Raw genomic sequence first — 21,757 nt, 5'->3', positions numbered from 1 at the left:
AGACAGACAGACAGACAGACAGAAATTCATTTTTATATATACAGATACCGTGCGGGACCGAAATCCATACACCTAAGCACTAGAGAATATTTTATATTCAAGGAATCAAGCATCATGCAGTTGTGGTTATTCAGACGAGCCCGCTATAGATAAACCTGACGAATATCGACTACAAAAAGGTCTACGACTCAGTACCATACTCGTATCTTCTTAAGGTACTGCAGTTTTATAAGGGGGATGATGGAGCTATCAGGTTAAAGCAGCACGCAATGGGAATGTGCCGTACATCTCTCCCCGTTACTGACGGAGCAATGGTGTTACACTTCAGCATCACCAACAGTTTTGGGATGATAAAGTGAACCAAAACTGGCTTGCAGGTGATTGAACGAGTAGTACGAGTAGCGTTCATTAAGCATCGTATGCATCATCCAAAGTCGGCCGTCAAGAGCGTCACCCAAGCAACACAGAAAACATTGTCAATTTTTTTATTTTTTTTTTTTTATTTACATTGCCCATATATCCCTTAAATGGCACAAGAAATACCGTATGCGTAATAATGTTTGCACCATCGTACAAACAAGGTTCCCGTTTCACCTGAACATACAATGCCTTGGTTTTCTTTACATGCACGTAACCTATAGCTCATACCGTAGTAGGCTGTGTATAAAAGAAAATGATTTGCTTAGTTTGACAGTTGCACCATGACGAAGTGGCAGCGTATTCGTGATTTGTCCCACGCGCAAATGTCGCAAAAAGACATTTCAATCGCCGTGGGAGTGTCCCGGTGGACCGTCAAAAGAAAGGACAACTATCCGCGAAGGTGGCCACAGGTCGACGGAGGTCAGCTCGGGTGCCGCTGCTATCTAAAGGAAGATTCGGGCATTCAATAAGGAAATGGCAAAGGAACACGGGATCAGTGACTTTACGGCACGGAAGATTGCAGGGCGAAGTCGAGGGCACGGAAAAAACTCACATGATTACCAACCGCATCCGGGAGCTACGAGTCGAACGATGCAAGAAAATCTTGAACTTCCTTAAGCGAAAAAAATCCGGTAATCCTGTTCACCGACGAGAGCATGTTTACCGTCGATCCCGTATCAAATTCCAGAACCGACCGGTATATTAGTTCTCTTCCGGTAAAAGACGAGGCCGGCGAGCACAAGAACGTGTATCTGACCAAGCATCCTGCTAGCGTTATTGTGTGGATTGGTAGCTTCCGATGGCAAAAAAATTGAACCCGGTGTTCATTCCAGAAGGCAACAAGGTCAACACGGAGGTCTACATCGGGATTTTAAGTAAGTATGTTCTTCCGTGGATCAAAAAACAGTACGGTCCGAAACCAAATGTTGTATTTCAACAAGATGGGGCTCCGTGCTACACTTCGAACCGCACTCAGAAGTGGTTGCAGGAACATCTTCCGTTCTGGGCGAAGGATATGTGGCCGCCATCCAGCCCCAATCTTAATCCGCTTGATTACTCAATATGGCGCATCATGAAGGCCAAGGCCTGTTCCAAACGCCACTCGAGTACAGCAAGCCTCAGACAAACATTGACCTGTACCTGGAGAGAAATAGATTAAGACTACATTATAAGAGCCTGTCATGCATTCCGGAAGCGTGTGGAGGCCGTAATTGCAGCAAGTGGAAACTCGATCGAAAAGACATAGTTTAAGACTCTGAAAAACATCCCCCTTTGAATAAATAAAAAAAAAACTCGAAAACGAAATTTTTGAGATTTTTTTAAATTTTGACATTGCTTAATGGTGCAAACATTATCACGCATACGGTATAGATTCAAATTATTTAAATTTATCAGAAGTTCCCTTAATGTAAGTTTAAGCCTCATCTTTAGATTCACATTTTTTCAGCCTTCGTTCAGGCTGCGTTTATTAAATTTATTTTGTCAGCCCTTCCATGATGGAAAATCTTTGGATTTATATTATAATGTTTTTTTTTCAGCCGTCGTTCAGGCTAGATCTATTGAATTAAATTATTTAAGTTTATTCTCAGCTCTCCGATGATGGAACATCTTTAGATTAATCTTTTTTAGCCATGGTTTAAATATTTAATCGCGTTTATCTATTTCACTGAGGCCTAAATTGTGATTTTTACATCCAGTCGATGAAGAAATCTTAGTTTAGTATTGTTGCATATAGAAATAACGACTCGATAAGGTTAACTTTTTTTTAATAAATTTGAAGTGGTGAGCGATTGAATTCAAGCTAATGAAACATGGAGGACAGCTTACTACAGATCATTTGGATGAGATCAGTTCCTGTTCTCAAAAAAATAAATGAAGGGGCTCAGCTAGCTTGATGGTTGCCACTTTTGCTTACTGAAAAGAAGATCGTCTGATTAAGACGTGTTGATTTGGAATTCATATCCAATCCTTCTCAAGCGCAGTTGTTCTCATTGTCTGTGAGGTCATCGCTGAGACCAAAATCTAGTAACAGCAAGTTGAACAGTTGTATAAGTAGCTCGGTGGCCTAGTGGTGACCGATTTTGTTTATGGAGCAGAAAATTATGGGCTCAATCGCAAGCTCTTTCACATTAAAGTGTTTTAGTGCGAATAGGATTTATTTATAATTTTAGATATAGCGTGTTGAAATTCTGTTGGAGGAACGAGTACGTAAAAGAAATAATATTCGAGTTTTAGGAAAGCCGTGTTGACCGGAAGTCTATAACAAATTCATCTCAAGAGTAGTTTTTATCGCAGTAACAGCAAGTTGGACAGGAACTTGGTCGTAATTTTATTGTGCAATAAGGAGCTTGATGGCGTTGTGGAGACCGATTTTGCTCACTGAGCAGAAAATCCTGGGTTCAATCCCAAGCTCCTTAACAATATAGAGTGATACTTTAAATCGTAAGTGAGTAAAAGTGACTAACAACTGAGTTAGTTTCATTTTAAGTGTAATAATACTTTTTTTTCTAAGAAGTTTAATCGATTCGTAATCTCCGACAAAGTTGTTCTGCATAGTATTTCTAATCTATTTCCGAGATTTTGCGCAATTTGAGCGAATTTCGGCATGTAACTGGTGGTGTATTTAGTTGTAACCATGATTACTTCTCACCCCAGCAGGCCTGGGTTCATTCCCAGTCGGCGCCGCCGGGATGTTCAGAGACATAACATCTCAGATCACGCCTTCCTTTGGAAGGAAAGTAAAGCCGTTGATCCCCGGTTCATGAGTTGATGGGTCAATAGGTAGGGTCCAGGTATGGGAGCTGCCTCTCTGGCGTCGGTAGCATTGGTGCTCATCACCAATGAAAACAAGATCGTCGGAAAACAAATCAAGGGAAAAAAATACATCGAAACACATTAGGGCAAACCTAGACCTAGCTCACCCAAGATAATTTTACAAATAAATACCCGAGAAGTTTATTTTTACATTGTATGGAGGAATTGTGATATTTTTCCAGATTATCTAAAATAAACTCTGCTGCGACTTTGAATTTCTTATTTACGGCTGCCTATTGTTCTTCATCTTATATTCACTTTTATGCTACATGTAAACGTCTCCTACACAGGTTGAATCTCTTCATTCATTTCAAAGATATGCCTTATTTTTTAAAACATTTTAAATTATGCGAAGAAGTATTTCTGATCTTCAGAATAATACTGAATAAACCTCACATTTCTCAAGATTTCTAAACACCTACAGAAAATTTTATTGAAACCATACTATGGATATCAAGTTATTTCTTTACAATTTATATGAAGATATCTGTACACTCAGGTCTTTTTTTAACGTGTAAAAAACCTACGAGATTTTGATTTTTCACAGATTTTAAAAAATTCGGATTTTGATCCCATTTGTAATTACAGCATGCTTGGAGGCGAACCAGCCTAAGGATGAAAGCCTCCTAAATAAAGCTAAATAATAATAATAATAATTATAGCATGCTATGGTCCATATAGGCATATTTTAAAAATTTCTGTGAATTGTGATTTTTTTTTAAGTATTCCGTTCGATTACCTATAGCTTTAAACGGACAATGCAATTGGAATCAAGTCGATAGGTTGTATCGTTGTCGAGAAATCGTTAAAAACGTTCCGTGTAAATCGTGAAAAACCGTGTTAAAAAAACTGTGTAAAAAAGACTTCAGTGTACTTCTACAAAGTTTCTTTAATTTAATTTCATGAACTAAATTGTACCCATTCTATTTAAATTATCCCTGAACCTCTACGAAGCTCACTAGATTTATGGAAAGTTCTGCAAAGTGCACAAATTAGGTGCACAATGTTGTCTGAAATTATACGATTTGTTTAAAACGTAAATAAAACTACGTTCCAAAGGCGGAAGCGAACCAGCCTCAGGCTGAAAGCCCTTCCTAATAAAGAAAACTTAACATAACTGACATTCAAAAGATTACTGAACTTGAACCTATTTCTTATGTCTCATTCACTGTTCCTGGAAATTTTCCCAAGATCTCAGAACATCACGTTGAATTTCTACGATTTTTTCATCTAGAAAAATCCCTGAATTCCATGAAATCCTCGAAAATCTGACCGAGCTTATATGAAGTTTCCTGAACTTCTACATAATTCCATGCTCTTCAAAGAAGTCTCTCATTTATTTTTTCAATTAAATCAAACTGGAGGGTGGCCTATTTGATTGTATTCGATGCCTATACCCTTTTTACAACAACATCAAACCTAATGTGTTATGTGTCAGCGAAACAGTTCTACCGATTTTTTACCGCACTTCAAACACACAGTTGGTACTTGAGCGGGTCGGTTTTCATCTCTTTTTGCCAGTGGTGGCGAGGGGGGGACACCCCTCACCATCCCTCTCCAAAGGGGGAGTTTGGTAAAGAGAGGTGAAAAAACCGATTTGTACCTTCCTTAAAAGTTGTCCTAGCTCGCTATTCTAATATCTATATGCAATCTTCACACTGCCGTACTCTAACGGAACTATCAACTCTATGCTTTCATCTACTCCATCTATCGTATAAAAATTACCACTACAGTCTGTTATTTGAAATTAGCATCTTCAACTATGTAAATCTTTGACTTCACGTAGAAGTAATACTAAAAACATATAGTCAAAGTATTTCATGATTACATAATTCCGAAAAACATTTTTTTATAGCAAGTGAGTGGAAGTAACCCTGTTACCTGGTATTCCGCAGTGCCCCGGAACCCAGCGGAATACCGTGTTTGGTGCCGCGGACTTTATCGTCGCCTGTACCCAGGGATGAGTCGGGGCCTCGGTTGTCCGGGCTTGTATGACGCTGTGCGAATCCGTGAGGACCAGGATCGGTCGGTTGGAGAGCGTTGTAGCAGCGATGAAGATGGTAAAAGCTTCAGCAGAGAAGACAACACCATTGCGGCGGTAGGCTGCAGCTGGTTGGTGTGATGTTTCTGGCTAGACCGATACCGACCCCAGCCCGAGAGTGAGATCCGTCCGTGTATCGGTGAGTGTGCGTGGGGTATTTTTCTCCTAACATTTCAGCTACAGTCCTTTTCATGGCCACGGAATTGTCTCCGGCTTTGAACCTGTCCTTAATCCGGCTTTCGATTTTCGGTAATAGTGTTTGTCAGCATTTGTCTCTATGCCAGTGGACCCTGGCCACTGGGGGGAGATTTTCGTTGGCAGCCGTGCGGAGGAGTCTGTTCCCCTCGTCGAGGAATATAATCCATTGATTTCCGGATGTCTTCAAGATGAAAGCAGCGACTTTGGTTGTGATAGCTGCGGTTATACGGAAGCGGAAAGGCAGGATGCCTGCGTCGATGCATGCAGCTTCATGGGGCGTGGATGGCAGCAGGCCAGAGACAATCCGGACGTAGGTGTTGTAGACTAGTGCTAACGTAGATAACAACTTTTCTGCTGCGATGCAGGTCATCTCCAACCCGTATAGAAGGCGATTGTCGATAATTGCACTCGCCACGTGAAAACGGATGCAGCGGTTGTTCGATCTATTCTGTCGGGAAATTGTTCGGATGAGATTCACTCGGCTGCGGCAATTTTTCTTGACTGCACTGAAATGCTTTTCAAAGTTGAGGAATCGGTCAACGTGAACTCCCAGAACGCTCTCGATATGTCTAGCGATACTAATATAAAGCTAATAATATATAGCTAACCAAAACCAGCTATGGGAAAAAACATAGAATGTTTAATTTTTTTTTTTATTTATTTTTTTTTTTTCGGCAAGGGGAAAAGCCAAGATGGAAACATTTAATAATTCCTTATGTTTCAATCTCAGGCGTAAAAACCCCTTTCAAAAGATTTGTACAAAATTTCATTAACAATAGTTTACAATTCTTGGTTTCTTCCCCTAACTAATTCATTACAATGCATACAAAATAGATACAATGAACCATTGGCAGTCTAGAGACTGATTGGGAGGTTCTTTTTCGATATTCAACTGTGCAAATGAGAGTTAATTATATTGATTGGTATATAGAAAAAAAAAATAGCTTTTTAGTCTAGGCAATATTTTCTGTGACGTACCTTTTCAAGGCCTTTTTGAATGTATAAATCGAAGGGATATTTTTAAGATCCATTGGCAAATTATTGAAATTAACTATAGCGGGATAAATACAACCAAATCGAATGTAGTTGGTTCTAGGGATTGTAACTCGAATATTGTTAACATTTCGCGTATCATATCGGTGTGTATCACTTAGTGTTTGAAAATCTACATTATGTTTGATCAAGTTATTTTTTACTTTGAATATGAATAGAACCGATTCATAATATTTAATTTGGCTTAAATTCAACACGTTATTATTAGTATACAAATCAATAGTTCTTACATTCGGGTCTAAATACTGTTCCCAGAAAATAGTTCTCATGAATTTGTTCAAAGTTGTAGATATTTTGCTTGTAACATAAGTAGGTGCATTTTGCCAAATTATATTTAAATAGCAAATTTGTGAATGAAAATGGGCATAACAGATTTTTTTTCTCTTTCATAGGGATCATATGACTACTTTGTCGAAGAATTCCGAGAAATTTTACTAACTTTCGGTGAACTTGATCAACGTGCAGATTCCACTTAAGGTTTTGTTGTAGTATCAGCCCCAAGTATGTTGTAGAAGCAACCCTTTCTAATTTTTCTTCACCTAGCCACAAGTCATAATTTAGGTCACAAAATCGGTTGGTACTGGAGAAAATCACGAACTTGGTTTTAGATGCATTAACTGTTAAAGAATTATCATAGAACCACCGATGTATCAAGTTCAGATCGTGCTGCATGTTTTGAAATAAATCTTCTATACTATTAGCAGCATAAACAATCGCAGCATCATCGGCATACAGTTGAAGTTTTCCCTTTAACGGCAGCTCAAAAATGTCATTGATGAAAACATTAAAAAGCATTGGGCCTAGTATGGAACCCTGGGGTACTCCGAAATTAACATTTAGATCTGAGCTTGTGTGGTTATCAATGACTACGCGTTGTTTCCTGCCATTTAAATAAGTTTCAACTAGTTTTAGAGCATTATTCCTTATACCATAGCTTTGTAGTTTTGATAACAGTATACAGTGCGGTACGCAATCAAAAGCTTTTGACACGTCTATAAAGATTGTGGAGCAAATTCTACGTTGGTCAATATTCTGTTGAATTTCGTTGACAAGGTTCACAGTAGCACTAGTAGTATTAGAATTTGTCTGAAAACCATACTGATTTTTGTTGATTATTTTGTGTCGATCAAAAAAACTGCATAGCCTATGCTCAATGAGCTTTTCAAATGGTTTGGACAATATTGGAAGTATTGAAATCGGTCTGTAGTTGCTAGTGTTATTTTTCTGACCACTTTTGTAAATAGGCACAACTTTAGCAGATTTTAAACAGTTTGGAAAAACGCCTTCTTCGATTGACTGATTAATTAAATATGTTAATTTGGGAACATACAGTGGAATGTTATTTTTAATTAGTTTGGATGGAATTCCATCTATTCCTACCGCACTAGAATTCCCAAGACCACGAACATAGTTGCTTATTTCATTATTTGTAGCTGGTAGCATGACAATGGAACTTTGAATGGCTGTATGTAGTGTCAAATTTTGCGAATCATGGTTGAAAATTTGGGACAAATTGTTGGATAGCTCATTTGGTATATTAATGAAATAATTATTGAAAGCATTACATATTTCCGTTTTATCCTTCAATATCGTATCACCGACAATCATTTCTGGTATGCGTTTATGGAAGCCTCTAGTATCTTTGTGGAAAACAATTTCATTTAATATACTCCATACCTTTCTTATGTTACAACGATTTTGTGCTATCACATTTTGGTAATAAGATTTCTGTTTTTGTTTTATGATACGTATGACATAGTTTTTTTTGCCTTTTATAATTTTGTTGAATTATATGATTTGCTGGCCATTGAACGGTTCTTTTATACAACAGATTTCTAGACCGTATTTCTCTCAGAACTTCTTCATCAATCCAGGGTGCTTTACTACGGCATCTGTTACTAGTATGCACTTGATACGAATTTCTCATTCAAAGTGTTTTTTATGTTACTTCATACGCGAAGTTAACGATTTTCAGAGTTGGTTGGAAATGCTAACATGAAGCTTTAGTGTGATGATTTATTAGCTAGAGAATGATCTTTAGAAGAGGGTAGGTGGATAGTTCCGTTAGAGTACGGCAGTATGAAAATTGAATAGAAGTTGAATAAATCATCACACGAATTTCTCGCCATTGTACCGGTAATGAGCTCAGTGAAACTATCGATATCAACTGTTGTTTCTAAGGACTGCGTTAGTTCAGTGGAGATGCGACCAAAATCATATTTAACTATGCATCTATCTGCACTAATATTGGATGAACGATTATAACCGAAGCTGATTAATAGTGATTTATGGTCAGTAAAACTAACGTCATCTAGACACACAGAGAATTTTTGGCAATACAAATCTGTAAGGGCATGATCTATTACCGTTCCTGATGGACCATTTCCATGAGTAACATATTCCCTGCCGACTTTATTCCAAAACGTGAACCCATTAGACTCCACCGTTGACACATAGCTTTGGGAGATTGCACTTAGTAAGTTTATGTTGAAATCACCCACACACAGCAATTTGGTAGTACATTCGAGTAAAGAATCTAGATAATCGACGCTATCTCTAAAAGTGGCATGTGGAGGTCTATAAATTACAGCGATTTTTAGTTTAGGCTCTCTCAGTGATATAACTATTGAACTGCCTTCTAAGAACTCTTCATTCCTCATAACGTCATACTGTATTGACTGATGAACAAAAATACAGGCTCCACCACCTGTTCGATTAGATCGTGGACAACAAACTACTTCGTAGTTGGGTAAATGACACATATGCAGTTCATCCGGACTCAATCTCATTTCTGTTATACAAATAAGATGCACAATAGATTTAAAACTAGATATATAAATCAAAAGATCATCAAGTTTGTTTCGTATCGAGTTGATGTTTACATATAATACATTGATTCTTGTATTTGTAAAAACTTCATTCAAAAAAGGGTAGCATACACTCAAATTATCTCCTAACCGCACGGTACTAATAAAATCAGCATCATCGTTTGTTTCCATTGTGTCGATTGTGAGTAGATCAAAATTTCCTCACTAACACCATCAGCAGCAGCCTCCAACAGCAGCAGCAGCAAAACAGCAACAGAGAGTAAGAAATCAGGCTTTCCTCGGAGATGAGCGTAACTTTTTTAGATCCTCAACGGAATCGATGACGTAAACTTCAGCAGAGTCGTCCCGCTTACAGCTGATATTGCCTTTACTGCACCACACATATTTGTAACCATGAGACACTCGGAGAGATTTAGCTTCTCTGAAGATAGATCTGGTTTCCCTGGTCAGGTTCTCATTTATGAACACTTTAGTGTGATAACGCCTGTTGTTTGGAGAGGATCTGGAGCCAGCCGGTAGCACCGCATTGCCAAAATCGATTTCATCGACGTATATGGATTTACCCTTACGAGCACGCAGGATGTCATTGCGTACTTTGGAGTTACTGAGTTCAACCAGGAGCATACCATTCCTGGCACGCTGAGTTCTTTCGATGTCGGTGGAGAACAGTTGAAATCCAACAGCAGCAGCTACCTTCGTAACGATGGTCGACTCACCGAGAGAGAGCTCTTTAGGTATGCCGTTAATAACAATTTCATTTTTCAGTCCACTCTACTCTGCAAGACGCAGACGTTTTTTCATCTCGACAATTGTTTTGTTGAGGGCCACAATCTGACCATCATGATCACTCACTTTATTCAGGCAACTAGCAAAGTCTGTTTTCATTTCCTCGTGTAACGATTTTATGTCGTCATATTGCGCGGAGATAAAAGTTTGTGAGGATTTCACTTCTTCAACCGAAATTTTAATTTCACTTTGGGATTTTGATAGTTCTCCAATGGACACACTCAAGTATTTCATAGCATCATCTGTTCGTTTTTGGTTCGCACTGTTTTCATCACATTTTTTGTTGATACTATCAAACGATGTTTGCAGACCTTTCATATTGGCCAACAGTTCATCCATCTTCTTGTTGGTCACATGCAAAGATTCACAGGGGTTTGAGCAATAGTAGCTATTTGTTTTTTGAATCTTGTTATAGCGAGATTCAGATAATCCCGCGCATTTCATGGGTACAGAGTTGCTGCAGTAAACACATTTCACTTGTTTTTCGTCCGCCTTGATTTCAGTATTGCATGTCAGACACTCATCCATGGCTAATCTTTTGTTACGGAAAGACATGACACTCATAACCAGTTCACCACTAGCCACATCAATGCAGTGGACAGAAATTTTTTCGTAATATTTAGCGAAACACTGCAAATTTCTCTTAACTGCCACTTATTTGAGGAAGCGCACTCGATGGTTAATGTGAGTATATAACTTTTATAATTTTTCAATCCGCGTGTTAGCGAAAGATTGAAAATTTTGTAGAGCGGAATTTAGAATCGCGGCGTCACTCTCAATTTGCACTCAACAGTTTAATAACTCACTTCTGACCATAGTTTCATGGGGATTTTTTCATAACTTTGCGAGCCCTATCTACCCTTAAAATATATATAGCCCAGAACCAAACCCTCTTATACACCTTTAGGTACACTCCCGATCATAAGTTTGGGGTCATCCCCAAAAAAATATGAAAATGTGTTTTGTTCATATCTCTGCCATTTTACGTTTAATTTTAATTCTCTAGAAGTTATTTGAAAGGCATTGAATGCAACTTACTTCGTTAATATTTTGCTACATATTTGTTTCAAATTTTGTATCCCTTAACGTAAAGTTGCAACATTTTCCAAAATTCCCCGTGTAATAATGACTGTTTTTTTCTCAGAATCACGTCGGCCAAATTTTGTAATGAAAGTGATAGTAGAACTCTCATTCTATACTAGAACTTTAGTGAAAATTTGGTGGTAAAATTTTGAAAATATTGTAAATCAATAAAATAGTGATTCAAGTCATCGCTCAAAACTTGAAGGCTATTTTATCCCAGCGGTGCTTTATGGACTGTTCTACCCTATCACAAACGACCAGAGAAGCCGCTGAGTTAAAGCCCTCTTCTTTCTACTTAGTCGAACTAGCCTACGGCTGATAATTTCGTAAAAATATACCTTGTCCCGGCTTTTCAGTATCAGCATTTTCAAGCGTAAGGTGAATTGCTGTGACATCTTTATTCTCGGAACCACTTCGAAACTTTTTATTATTATTATTATTATTATTATTATTATTATTATTTTATTATAATTACTATTATTATTATAATTATTATTATTATTATTATTATTTCAAATTCACGCTAGTTGGTTGAGCTGGTGCTAAGTGTAAACAGCCCATAAGGAAAACAGACGAAATAAGTTTCCGATCGTTATCAGTTATGAAGACTATAGCTCACCCTCAACCAAACCGGGCCAGAAGAAATTCATCCCCACACGCAAAAGAAAGGACACAAATAATAGTTCAACCATCGGCACATAAACAACCGACCATTCACGGTTCTCGTGAAGAAACAACTTTCCCTCTGGAATAAACGAACACAAACGCACTGACTGCTGCGAAATGGCGAATATGCAAAAGTTATGGCTTTGTTTTTGTTCGGGACCCTCTTCTATCCGCAGCGCGCCATCGCGGGCCATCGATCGGATCAGTTTCTGATTGAAAACAAGCATTCTCACGACCCACGACTGGCTGGCTCAAGCGCCTTCACCACCATCGATCTAATTATTTAATCTCGAAATATGATGATTACTGCACTTAAATCATGCCCCTCAACGCAACATGGCGCGAGTTATGCTACGGCTGCTGATTTGCTGCGCTGCTGTACAGGGAATGAGTGGAGCAGCTGCGCGCGGGGGAGCATTGTAAGGGTTGGGTGGGAGGAGATGGAACAACTATTCGCATTAGCATTTTTAGTAAATTATCTGGAAAATTAATTATCACCCTGTTTGTTTGCGCGCGCGATGGCTTCAACTGTGCTCGAAAGTTACATTTATCTGAACGATCTCTCGAGTGATTTATGGTTTGCGCGCGGATGGGGGATATTCGGCTGTGGGGTGACTAAACGGTTTCTGCTCATTTTAGCGCTGCTGGCTGCGAATGAACATGGTCGTCGTCTAATGATGTCGTCGATTGTTTTCGAACTCATTGGACACTGTTGATAGATCAGAGAATTCATATGTTGCCGTGATGATAGAGGTTGACCTTGTAGTTTGCTAAAATTTATGTCATGTGATTTTTAATTTGATTGAAATCTTCACAGTTTAGTCCAAAGCAGAGGAGCACTACTTGTAAGTTCAAGCATGGGTAAATATTGATCTTTCTTGGCTTTGACTTTCCCGAATCATCACCATTACCATGCAGCCCAAACACAATCACACCTGCGCTGGTGTCTGCTCGGATGAATCTTATCAGGTGACAGTTTTCCCCCGGGGGCAAACTTTTGCTCTACGATGAGTGATTCACATTAACATACTAGGTGCAATCACCCGTGGAAAAATGAAAAATAATAAAAGGAAAGATGAAAGTCAACAACGGACGGTCGGTTGCCGCCATCATCCGTGCTCTAGCTGAATAGGATGCCAAAATCTTGGAAGTCATCCAAGCATTACTTCTAACAGTGCATGGCAGTTATGTTCCTGCACGCTTCATGATAATAAGCTGGATTTTCATCATCATCAGCTTAATGTAAATAGGTACATAGGTACACGTTGGGTTTGAGTTGTAGATGCAGTGTGGAACGGAACAAACAAGAGTGACGGAGGCGGATGGCGGCGGCGTTAGAGCATCTCATCAAGCGAGGATCGTTTCAACAAAGTTGTCTGCAACCGTTGCTCATCTTGGGCTAAACAGTGTGCGCTGGCAGCGAGATGAACATTAACCTCCTCGTGATGTGGATGTGATGCACCTGAGTGGAGGCGGAATGTCAAAAAGACATCTTACCGGTTGATCGGCTGCTTTGCGGTGAACAAACTGTAGACATTGAATACATATTTGATTGGAGCGCTTTTCAAAGGCCGAAATTTGCTTTCGGAAGGTCTGTGTATAAAGAGAACCGTGGTAGTTCCAGTCACTGAGATATAAAATTTTAATTGAATAATCAAAGATATAAAAAAAACAAATTGTTAACGCTCAATAAGCTTTGTTTTAATGATTTAAGTTAAGTTTTATATGGAATAAATGTATTTAATTTCCTGAGCTCCTATATGATTTTATTATTTATTTTTATTTATTGCACACCATCTTCGACTACGTCGTACAGACTCATTACTTAAAACTAAAACTTGTTTAATCCAAACCTCTTATTTAATTACTAAACATCATAGTCAAATCAAACATCATTAAAGGAACGCAAACAGGAATTAAAACAGTTATTGGATCCAAAGTTATTTCTGTGTAAAGGAATTGAGGGGAGTTACGAAATCTGCGAGGAGGAATGTTCCATGGAATCCGTTCCAGGAGTTTGGGACAGTCCACATTGGCGGTAATTAGGTTGAAAATAAACATTCGTTGCAAATTGATACGCCTTGCTGAGAGAGATTCCAAATCAATTAGCATGCATCGGTCTGGAAAGTTAGCAAGAATGACTGGATGATTCCATGGGAGCTGACGTAAAGCAAACCTCATGAAACTTTTCTGAATCCGTTCAATCGTGAGAGTATGCGTAGTGTAAAATGAAGACCACACTGGGGAAGCATATTCTAAGATACTACAAACCAGCGCGCAGAATAGGGTTTAGAGGCAATATTGCAATATTGGCAATATTGTAACTATATAGTTACTCCAGGAATCTCCATTCGCGTATATAAAAAGAAGAAAAAAAAATGATACATTCTGGGAAATGGAATTCTAGGGAATGGTTTTCTGGGGAATGATTTTCGGGGGAATGGTTTTCTGGGGAATGTTTTAGAATCCAAATGACCATTATGCCAAAGGACCATTATACCTGTTGAAATTATTTCGGAGGTCTTCAAAGCAACTCGTCTGTGTTCCCGATCAAGATAGCTCAAAGCTGTAAATTTATTTAAGGTTAGGATAGCAACAATATAAATTCATGTTTTCTTACATTTAGTCTCCTTACACAATGTACCAATGAATGTAACAAATAAAGAATTCAATTTTCTCTTATCCAGTCTAGAAACAAGAATATAAATCAAATAAAAGGTACTAATTTACTGTAGTATAATATTTACGTAATAATATATAATGTTGCACTCGATTCACCAGATAATGACAAAGCAATTCTACATTTGACATTTGTATCGTCTGACAATTCGACTGACATTTATCCTATATATTCTTCTCGTTCACGAATACTCTCACGCTGAAACAAGGGACCGCCCGGTGACTGCATTAACCACAACATCCTCCCCACCGTGACGCACAAGATCCTTTTCGGCGTCACCAACTGGAACTACATCAAGTACCGCTAGTTTGTTCACAGGTCTATTTAACACACCGCTAGATGTCTCTACGTCCGCTTTACGTGCTATTCCATCCTTACCTAGATAAGTTCGGATCACTCGACCTCGTACCCAACCATTACGGTTCCCTTCACCAGCTATCACCACTAACATTCCTTCCTTTACCGGTGCTACATCTTGGAACCATTTGCTGCGTCGGGAAATAACCGGTAGGTACTCGACAATCCATCGCTGCCAAAATATGTCCATCATATGTTGGATTAAAGTCCATCCCTCTGCCAAAGCCTTCTTTGTGTTCACGGGGGTTTTGACCGCTTGACGCACTCCACTAGAACTCAGCATCAAAAAATGATTCGGGGTTAAAGACTCCTGTTGCTCATGTTCCAGTGGTACAAACGTTAGCGGTCGCGAGTTGACCATGTGTTCTGCTTCAGCCAGCAGCGTCACGAACCCCTCGTCATCCAGCTTTCGCGCTGTTGGTAACGATCCTAATGCAGTTTTCACGGATCGAACCATTCGCTCCCAACAGCCACCCATATGAGGTGCTGCTGGGGGGTTGAACCTCCACTTGGTATTCGCGTCCGTAAACGTACTGCTCATCGTAGTATTAATCGATCGCAACTCGTTTTGAAGCTCCCTGCTAGCACCTACAAAATTCGTGCCATTATCAGTATATATTTCTTGCGGAGCTCCTCTTCGGGCGACAAATCGCCGAATGGCCTTCTTACACGAATCAGTTGTTAAACCGTGGGCTACCTCCATATGTATTGCGCGGATAGTGAGACACGTAAACAAAACAACCCAGCGTTTGACCGAGCTGCGTCCTACCTTTACGTAGTAGGGCCCAAAGTAATCGATCCCTACAAATGTAAATGGTCGTAAGAATGGCGTGACTCGAACCCTTGGAAGTTGTCCCATTTTTGGAGGTACAGGTCTAACTTTATAGACACGACACCATTGGCAGCGACGAGCTGCAGAACGTACTTCAATTCGTAACTTCGGGATATAGAATTTCTGCCTGACTTCATTAACGATAGTTTCGTTGTTCGCGTGTCGGAATTTACGATGGTACCAATCCAAAAGCAATTTAGTGATCTGATGTTGTCTTGGTAGGATAATAGGATATCTGGTATCATAGCTGACGTATTCAGCTGCTGCGAGTCGGCTACTGAATCGTAGAACTCCATGTTCATCGAGCTGTGGAGTCAGTTTCGTAATCGGACTATTTTTGTCCAACGGTTTCCGCTGTTCTGGCCCCGCATCCATGTTACGTTTCAATGTCGCCACTTCATCTGGATAATGTTCCGATTGCGCAATACGCCACAAAATTCGTTCAGCTTTCTGCAAATCATCACATGTCAATACTCCTGAGTGATCACGAAGTCCATTTCTTGCACGTTGCAGCATGACGTCGTAAAAATGATGTACGTACGCGACACTACGTAGTAGTCGCTCGTACTTCGAGAAACGATCTACATCAACCACTGGAACTATCAACATATGGCTGCACACGTATGCTGGACGTAGTTCTTCCACAGTTTCATCCAGTAACTCCAACCTATCTCTCGGCCAGTCATCCTTCTCTTCATACAAGAACGCTGGTCCACGCATCCACCTGCTATCTGGTTTGCAGTTCGGGCCTTTCCCCCATTTTGTTGCCTCGTCTGCTACGTTAATCTTCGTTCCTAACCATTGCCACTCGTCAACTTTCGACAAACTCAGGATCTCATTGACGCGAAAAGCTACATATTGTCGGTAACGTCGGGTGTCCGATCTAATCCAAGAGACAACTGTACTTGAATCGCTCCAGGAATACGTTCGCTTGATTTTGACGGAATGACCTTCTTCTATTGTTTTACGCAACCGTGTGCCAATTACCGCCGCCTGCAGCTCAATACGGGGGGTCGACAAAAGCTGCAGTGGGGCAACCTTTGTTTTGGACGCAACCAGAGAGCATCGTATCTGCCCTCGGTCACGTACGCGAAAGTAAGCGACTGCAGAATATGCTTGTGCGCTACCATCCACAAAGATATGAAGCTCCAATGAATCGTAGCAGTTAGGATCGTACCTGGGAAAGTAACATCGCTGGATTTTCACGTTTTCCAACTCCTTCAGCACTTGCAGCCACGCCTTCCAACGCCCAACAAGTTCTTCAGGGATCTGTTGATCCCATTCCACGTTTGTTTTCCACACGTCCTGTATTAATATTTTTCCCTGGATCACCAGCGAACCCACCAACCCTAATGGATCGTAAATTCTCATTAAGAAACTGAGCATCATCCGTTTGGTGGGCACTCTATCACCTTTTGCTAGTTCTTGAAGCTCTCCTTGTACGCCAAGTTTAAAGCAGAAGACGTCTTCACCGGGCAACCACGATATCCCCAGCAATCGCTCAAAACCACTCTGACTGTTCATCGTTAGGTTCTTCACTGTTGCTGGATTGATCTCTCCAATAGCTTCCAGAACCTTGCACCTGTTTGACACCCAATTCCGAATATGAAAGCCTGCTTTTTGATGCACTTCCGCTACTGCCAATGCCAACTCAACCGCCTCTTCTTCTGTGTCGACACTGTCGAGATAGTCGTCGACGTAATGCTTATTCTTAATTGCCGCAGCCGCCTGTGGATATTCTTGCTCGTGCTCCGCCGCATTCAGATTCTTTACATATTGAGACTGTGCTGGCGAACAGGTCGCCCCGAATATAGCAACGTCAGACGCCATAGTGACCATGGGCTGAGATGGGGAGTTACGGAAAACGAATAAAAGTGCACTTCGATCTTCTTCTCTGATCCCGACTTGCAAAAACATTTCCTGAATATCCCCAGACATCGCCACTTCTCGTTCACGGAATTTGAACGTTACGCTCATTTGCGGGGTCAGCAGATCCGGTCCCTTTAGTAACATCGTGTTCAACGACACACCATTTACTTTGGCAGCCGCGTCCCATATCACGCGCACTTTGCCAGGTTTATTGGGATTTAAGACTACCCCAAGCGGCAAGTACCAAGTACGGCGTGGATCAAACTTAGCCCTTTCTTCATCGGTCACTACGTGGATGTACCCTTTAAACTCGTAATCTGCTATCTGTTGACGCACGCTATCATACAGCTTCGGATCCCTCTCCAAGCGCCGCTCGAGACATTTCAGTCGTCGCTCGGCCATCGGTCGGCTGTCAGGGAACTCGAAATCGTCTTGTTTCCACAGCAGCCCTGTCTCGAATTTTCCGTCCGTCTTCCGTATCGTCGTTCCTTCAAGGATCAAGCGCGCCCGTTGATCATCCTTGCCTTCCAAATTCGGTGCAACGGCGACACCTATGCTTTCCACCGAGAAGAATTCTCGAACGTAATTATGTAGATCGAGCTCGGTTAATTCCGCACAAATGTGCATCTGACGATGTAGAAACTGATTCTCTTCACCACGCAGACAACCGCAAACAACCCATCCGATGCGAGTTTTTGCAGCAATAGGCTCTTGCTCCTTCCCTTCACGTATTTTGGCAGTATTTAGTAGATGAATATTATTTACTCCAATCAGCAGTCCTGGCGTAGCCCTCTGGAAACTCTTCACCGGTAAACGTTGTAGGTGCTTGTACTGTTTAGCTAACTCATCTACATCAATCGATTGTTCCGGAAGCCCCAAGTTCTCAACTGTGTAGACTTCTGATAACTGATACACCTTTCTACTCCCAGGTTCCGAAATACCTAGCTTAACGATTTGTGTTGTAGCCACTTTCTTGTTGATTCCGCTGGTCCACTGCATGTACAAGGATTGCACCTTGCCATCGACCCCAAGTTCGTCAGCTATTGATTGCTCTAGGAGAGTTGTAGATGATCCATCGTCAAGAAATGCGTAAGTGTCGATAGTGCCTGTCTTGCCGTACAACGTGACCGGTAGTATTTTGAATAAGGTCGACGTAACTGGTTGTCGGTGGACAGTGACAGTGGCATTCGTAGTAGTCAAAGGCTGTTCCGGCTTAGGGTCGTAATGAAGTAGCCGATGGTGACGTTTCTGACATTCGTTTACTCCACAAACTTCGCCTTCACATGGCCAGCGAGTGTGTGCGATCAGACATCTCCGACAGAGTTTCTTTTCCTTCACCACTTTCCAGCGTTCGTTCACTGAGAGCTTCTTGAACTCGACGCACTTCTCTGCGATGTGGTCATGCGATTTGCACAACGGACATTCCTTTTTTGTATCGCTTTCGTTGCGCTTTATGTTCGATGACTCTACCCGTTGATCACCTTTAGGAAGACTGGCAGATGATCCTTGCTTCTTCTTTTCGCACGTAGTATGTGTGTTCACATATGCTTTTTCCTTCGCCTTAGGTTTTTCATCTTTCTGATGCTTTGAAATCGGACAAACATTAGTTATTCCACTAGTAGCGGTCGTGACTCTTCCCATATATTCGCCAAACGTCCTCAAGTTGACAATCGGCTGTTGCTCCTGGTACAGTGCCCAGCTGAATTTGATGTTGGCTGGAAGTTTATCGACGAGCTCTTGTAGTAGAATGGGGTTGGAAAGGTGATTTTCCATTCCAATCGCTTGTAGATGTCCACACAGATTTTGGACAACTAGACCAAACTGGATTAGAGTTTCCAACTTGTCCGCTCTTGGTGCGGGAGTGGCACGAACTTTGGTCACCATGTGATGCACGATTTGCTCGGGCCTCCCATACAAGGTCTGTAGAGTTGACATAATTTGAGGTACTGTCGATGGGTGTAGCAGAAAGCTGCTCACCGACGTTGTAGACGCAGCAAATTTTCCGAGTCTGAATAGCCACATGCATCTGTTGAATGCTGGTAACTACTTACAAAGAGAGGCCATTCAGTAGGATCCCCAGAAAACGTGGGGAGTTCCTTTGGGATCACCTGTCTAGCTGCTAGCTGTTGACGCGTAGGTCCGTATTGGGCATTCAAGAAATTAGTCCTACCGAAATTGTCTAACCCTGGAGGGTGGTATTGATTAAACTGCGTTACATTTGTCGGCCCTATCTCTCGATTTATGGTAAAAGTGCAAGGTGTTCCTGCTCTACCCACCGTACTAATGACACTAGGACAAGGTGTCTTTCAATCCGCATACGCTACAGAATCTGCTTCGAAACTATGAAATCGAGAATCACTCACCATGGACGCCAGAGATGTACCACTTCCCGTGGACTCCGGTAATGCTGCATGTGATGGATGTCCGATTTTCTCTCGTAGAAGAACCGATTCCAGTTGCTGAGCAAGCTGCTGCTCTCGTTCTTTAAGTCGCCGTAGCTCTTCTTCTCGCGCAGCATGTTCTTGCCGCCGTTTGGTTTCCAGTGCCTGATATCGTTGCTGACTATCCTCTAGTTGTCTTTTCAATGCGTTTTCCACTTCCTGTAGCTGTTGCCGCTCTCCTGCACGCTGCTCCTCCAGTCGATTCAGTCGGTTTACAAGTTCTATTTCTCGCCTTCGCCTCAATTCGTTCTCCTGCTGGTGCTCTAGTTCCATGTGACGTTGCCGTTTCAAGTTCGATTCAATTTCGTGTAATCGATTCTCTAATTCCTTCTTCTCGTCGTATGCTTGCTGCAGTTCCGCTTTGCTACGCTTTTGAAGTTCATTTGTCTCACGCGTCCATTTTTCAAAGGGGGTAGGGCGAGAGATAGGGTTCGTTAACTTTCCAATGATCTTCGGGTTCGCACCGGTATTCGGTCGCTTCAAGGTCAGTTCAATACTTGGAAAGTTTGGTCCTGACTCCTCCAAAAGCCGCGTGTATGGTTGAATGTTTACCAAATGCAACTTGGGGAAATCTTCCTCCGGACTGTCACCAATAGTGATGCTCTCGATCGTACGGGGTACAGATGCCCGTTGCTCGTCAGCAGCTGGTTGCTGATTTCCAGCAGTGATTGCGCTACCACCCAACGGAGTAGACGAACCAACAGGGATAGACTCTTGTGGTTCGACCGACTCTGGAATGTTTTCTTTCTCACTACCACCGACGGCGCCGGTGCGGGAAATATGCTGCTCAACCCATTTCTCCACCTTTAGTATACTACTACTGCTACTACGACGACTCACAAAGCTCTCAATGTCATCGTCCTGCTGGCGGAGCAACTCGTGCTTTCTAGCTATGAACTGCTTTTCCCGCTCCAGTTTCTCCTTAGCGGCTTTCTCAATCAGCAACTTCTCCTGCTGTATCCGCTCCTGTTCTACCTGCTCTTCAGCTCGCCTCTCGTCCTCCAGACGTTGGATTTCACGGTCAATGTGGGACCTACGACCGCTTGTAGCACTCGATCGACCAGATCCCGACCTAGCTGATCGCTCTGGTACTCTCTTCGACGAACACTCCGCACAGCAAAACTCCTTCGAATGGACAGTATTCGTATCCACCCTCGCGCACGAAAAATGGTTCCAACGCTTGCATCCTCCGCATTGGACCATATACAATTCTGCGTTGTTGGGTTGATCACATACAGCACAATTGAGATCCTGTCCGTGCTCCAAATCGATCATCGAAGGCATAAATCCATCCTCTGTCAGGTCCAGATCGTGTTCAGAAGTACTAAGATGTTCTTCACCGAAGAGATTAGACTGTTTGGCAGCCTTGGTCTTGGAACGAGTCTGACGAACAAACGATTTCTCCATTCTCGGTACTCTATAAATCTTTGAGATTATGTTGAAATTATTTCGGAGGTCTTCAAAGCAACTCGTCTGTGTTCCCGATCAAGATAGCTCAAAGCTGTAAATTTATTTAAGGTTAGGATAGCAACAATATAAATTCATGTTTTCTTACATTTAGTCTCCTTACACAATGTACCAATGAATGTAACAAATAAAGAATTCAATTTTCTCTTATCCAGTCTAGAAACAAGAATATAAATCAAATAAAAGGTACTAATTTACTGTAGTATAATATTTACGTAATAA

General features: G+C 41.3%; 1 protein-coding gene across 1 annotated transcript; it reads right to left on the bottom strand.

The window, feature by feature from the left end:
* Positions 1 to 761: 761 nt before the first annotated feature.
* On the bottom strand, positions 762 to 21,475 carry LOC135701764 (uncharacterized). The gene is made up of 4 exons (XM_065222699.1): positions 19,991 to 21,475; positions 17,664 to 19,361; positions 17,388 to 17,600; positions 762 to 863 (listed from the first exon to the last, which is right to left on the bottom strand). Exons 1-4 carry the CDS (start codon positions 21,473 to 21,475, stop codon positions 762 to 764), a joined length of 3,498 nt encoding a protein of 1,165 aa, XP_065078771.1.
* Between the last annotated feature and the right edge of the window lie 282 nt (positions 21,476 to 21,757).

Source organism: Ochlerotatus camptorhynchus, unplaced genomic scaffold, assembly GCF_037179485.1.
Source record: "Ochlerotatus camptorhynchus isolate MF236.1 unplaced genomic scaffold, CSIRO-AGI_Acam_v1.1 ptg000015l, whole genome shotgun sequence".
NCBI lineage: Eukaryota > Metazoa > Arthropoda > Insecta > Diptera > Culicidae > Ochlerotatus > Ochlerotatus camptorhynchus.
Note: the sequence above shows the minus strand (reverse complement) of the source record. Positions and strands in the feature narration are given on the sequence as shown.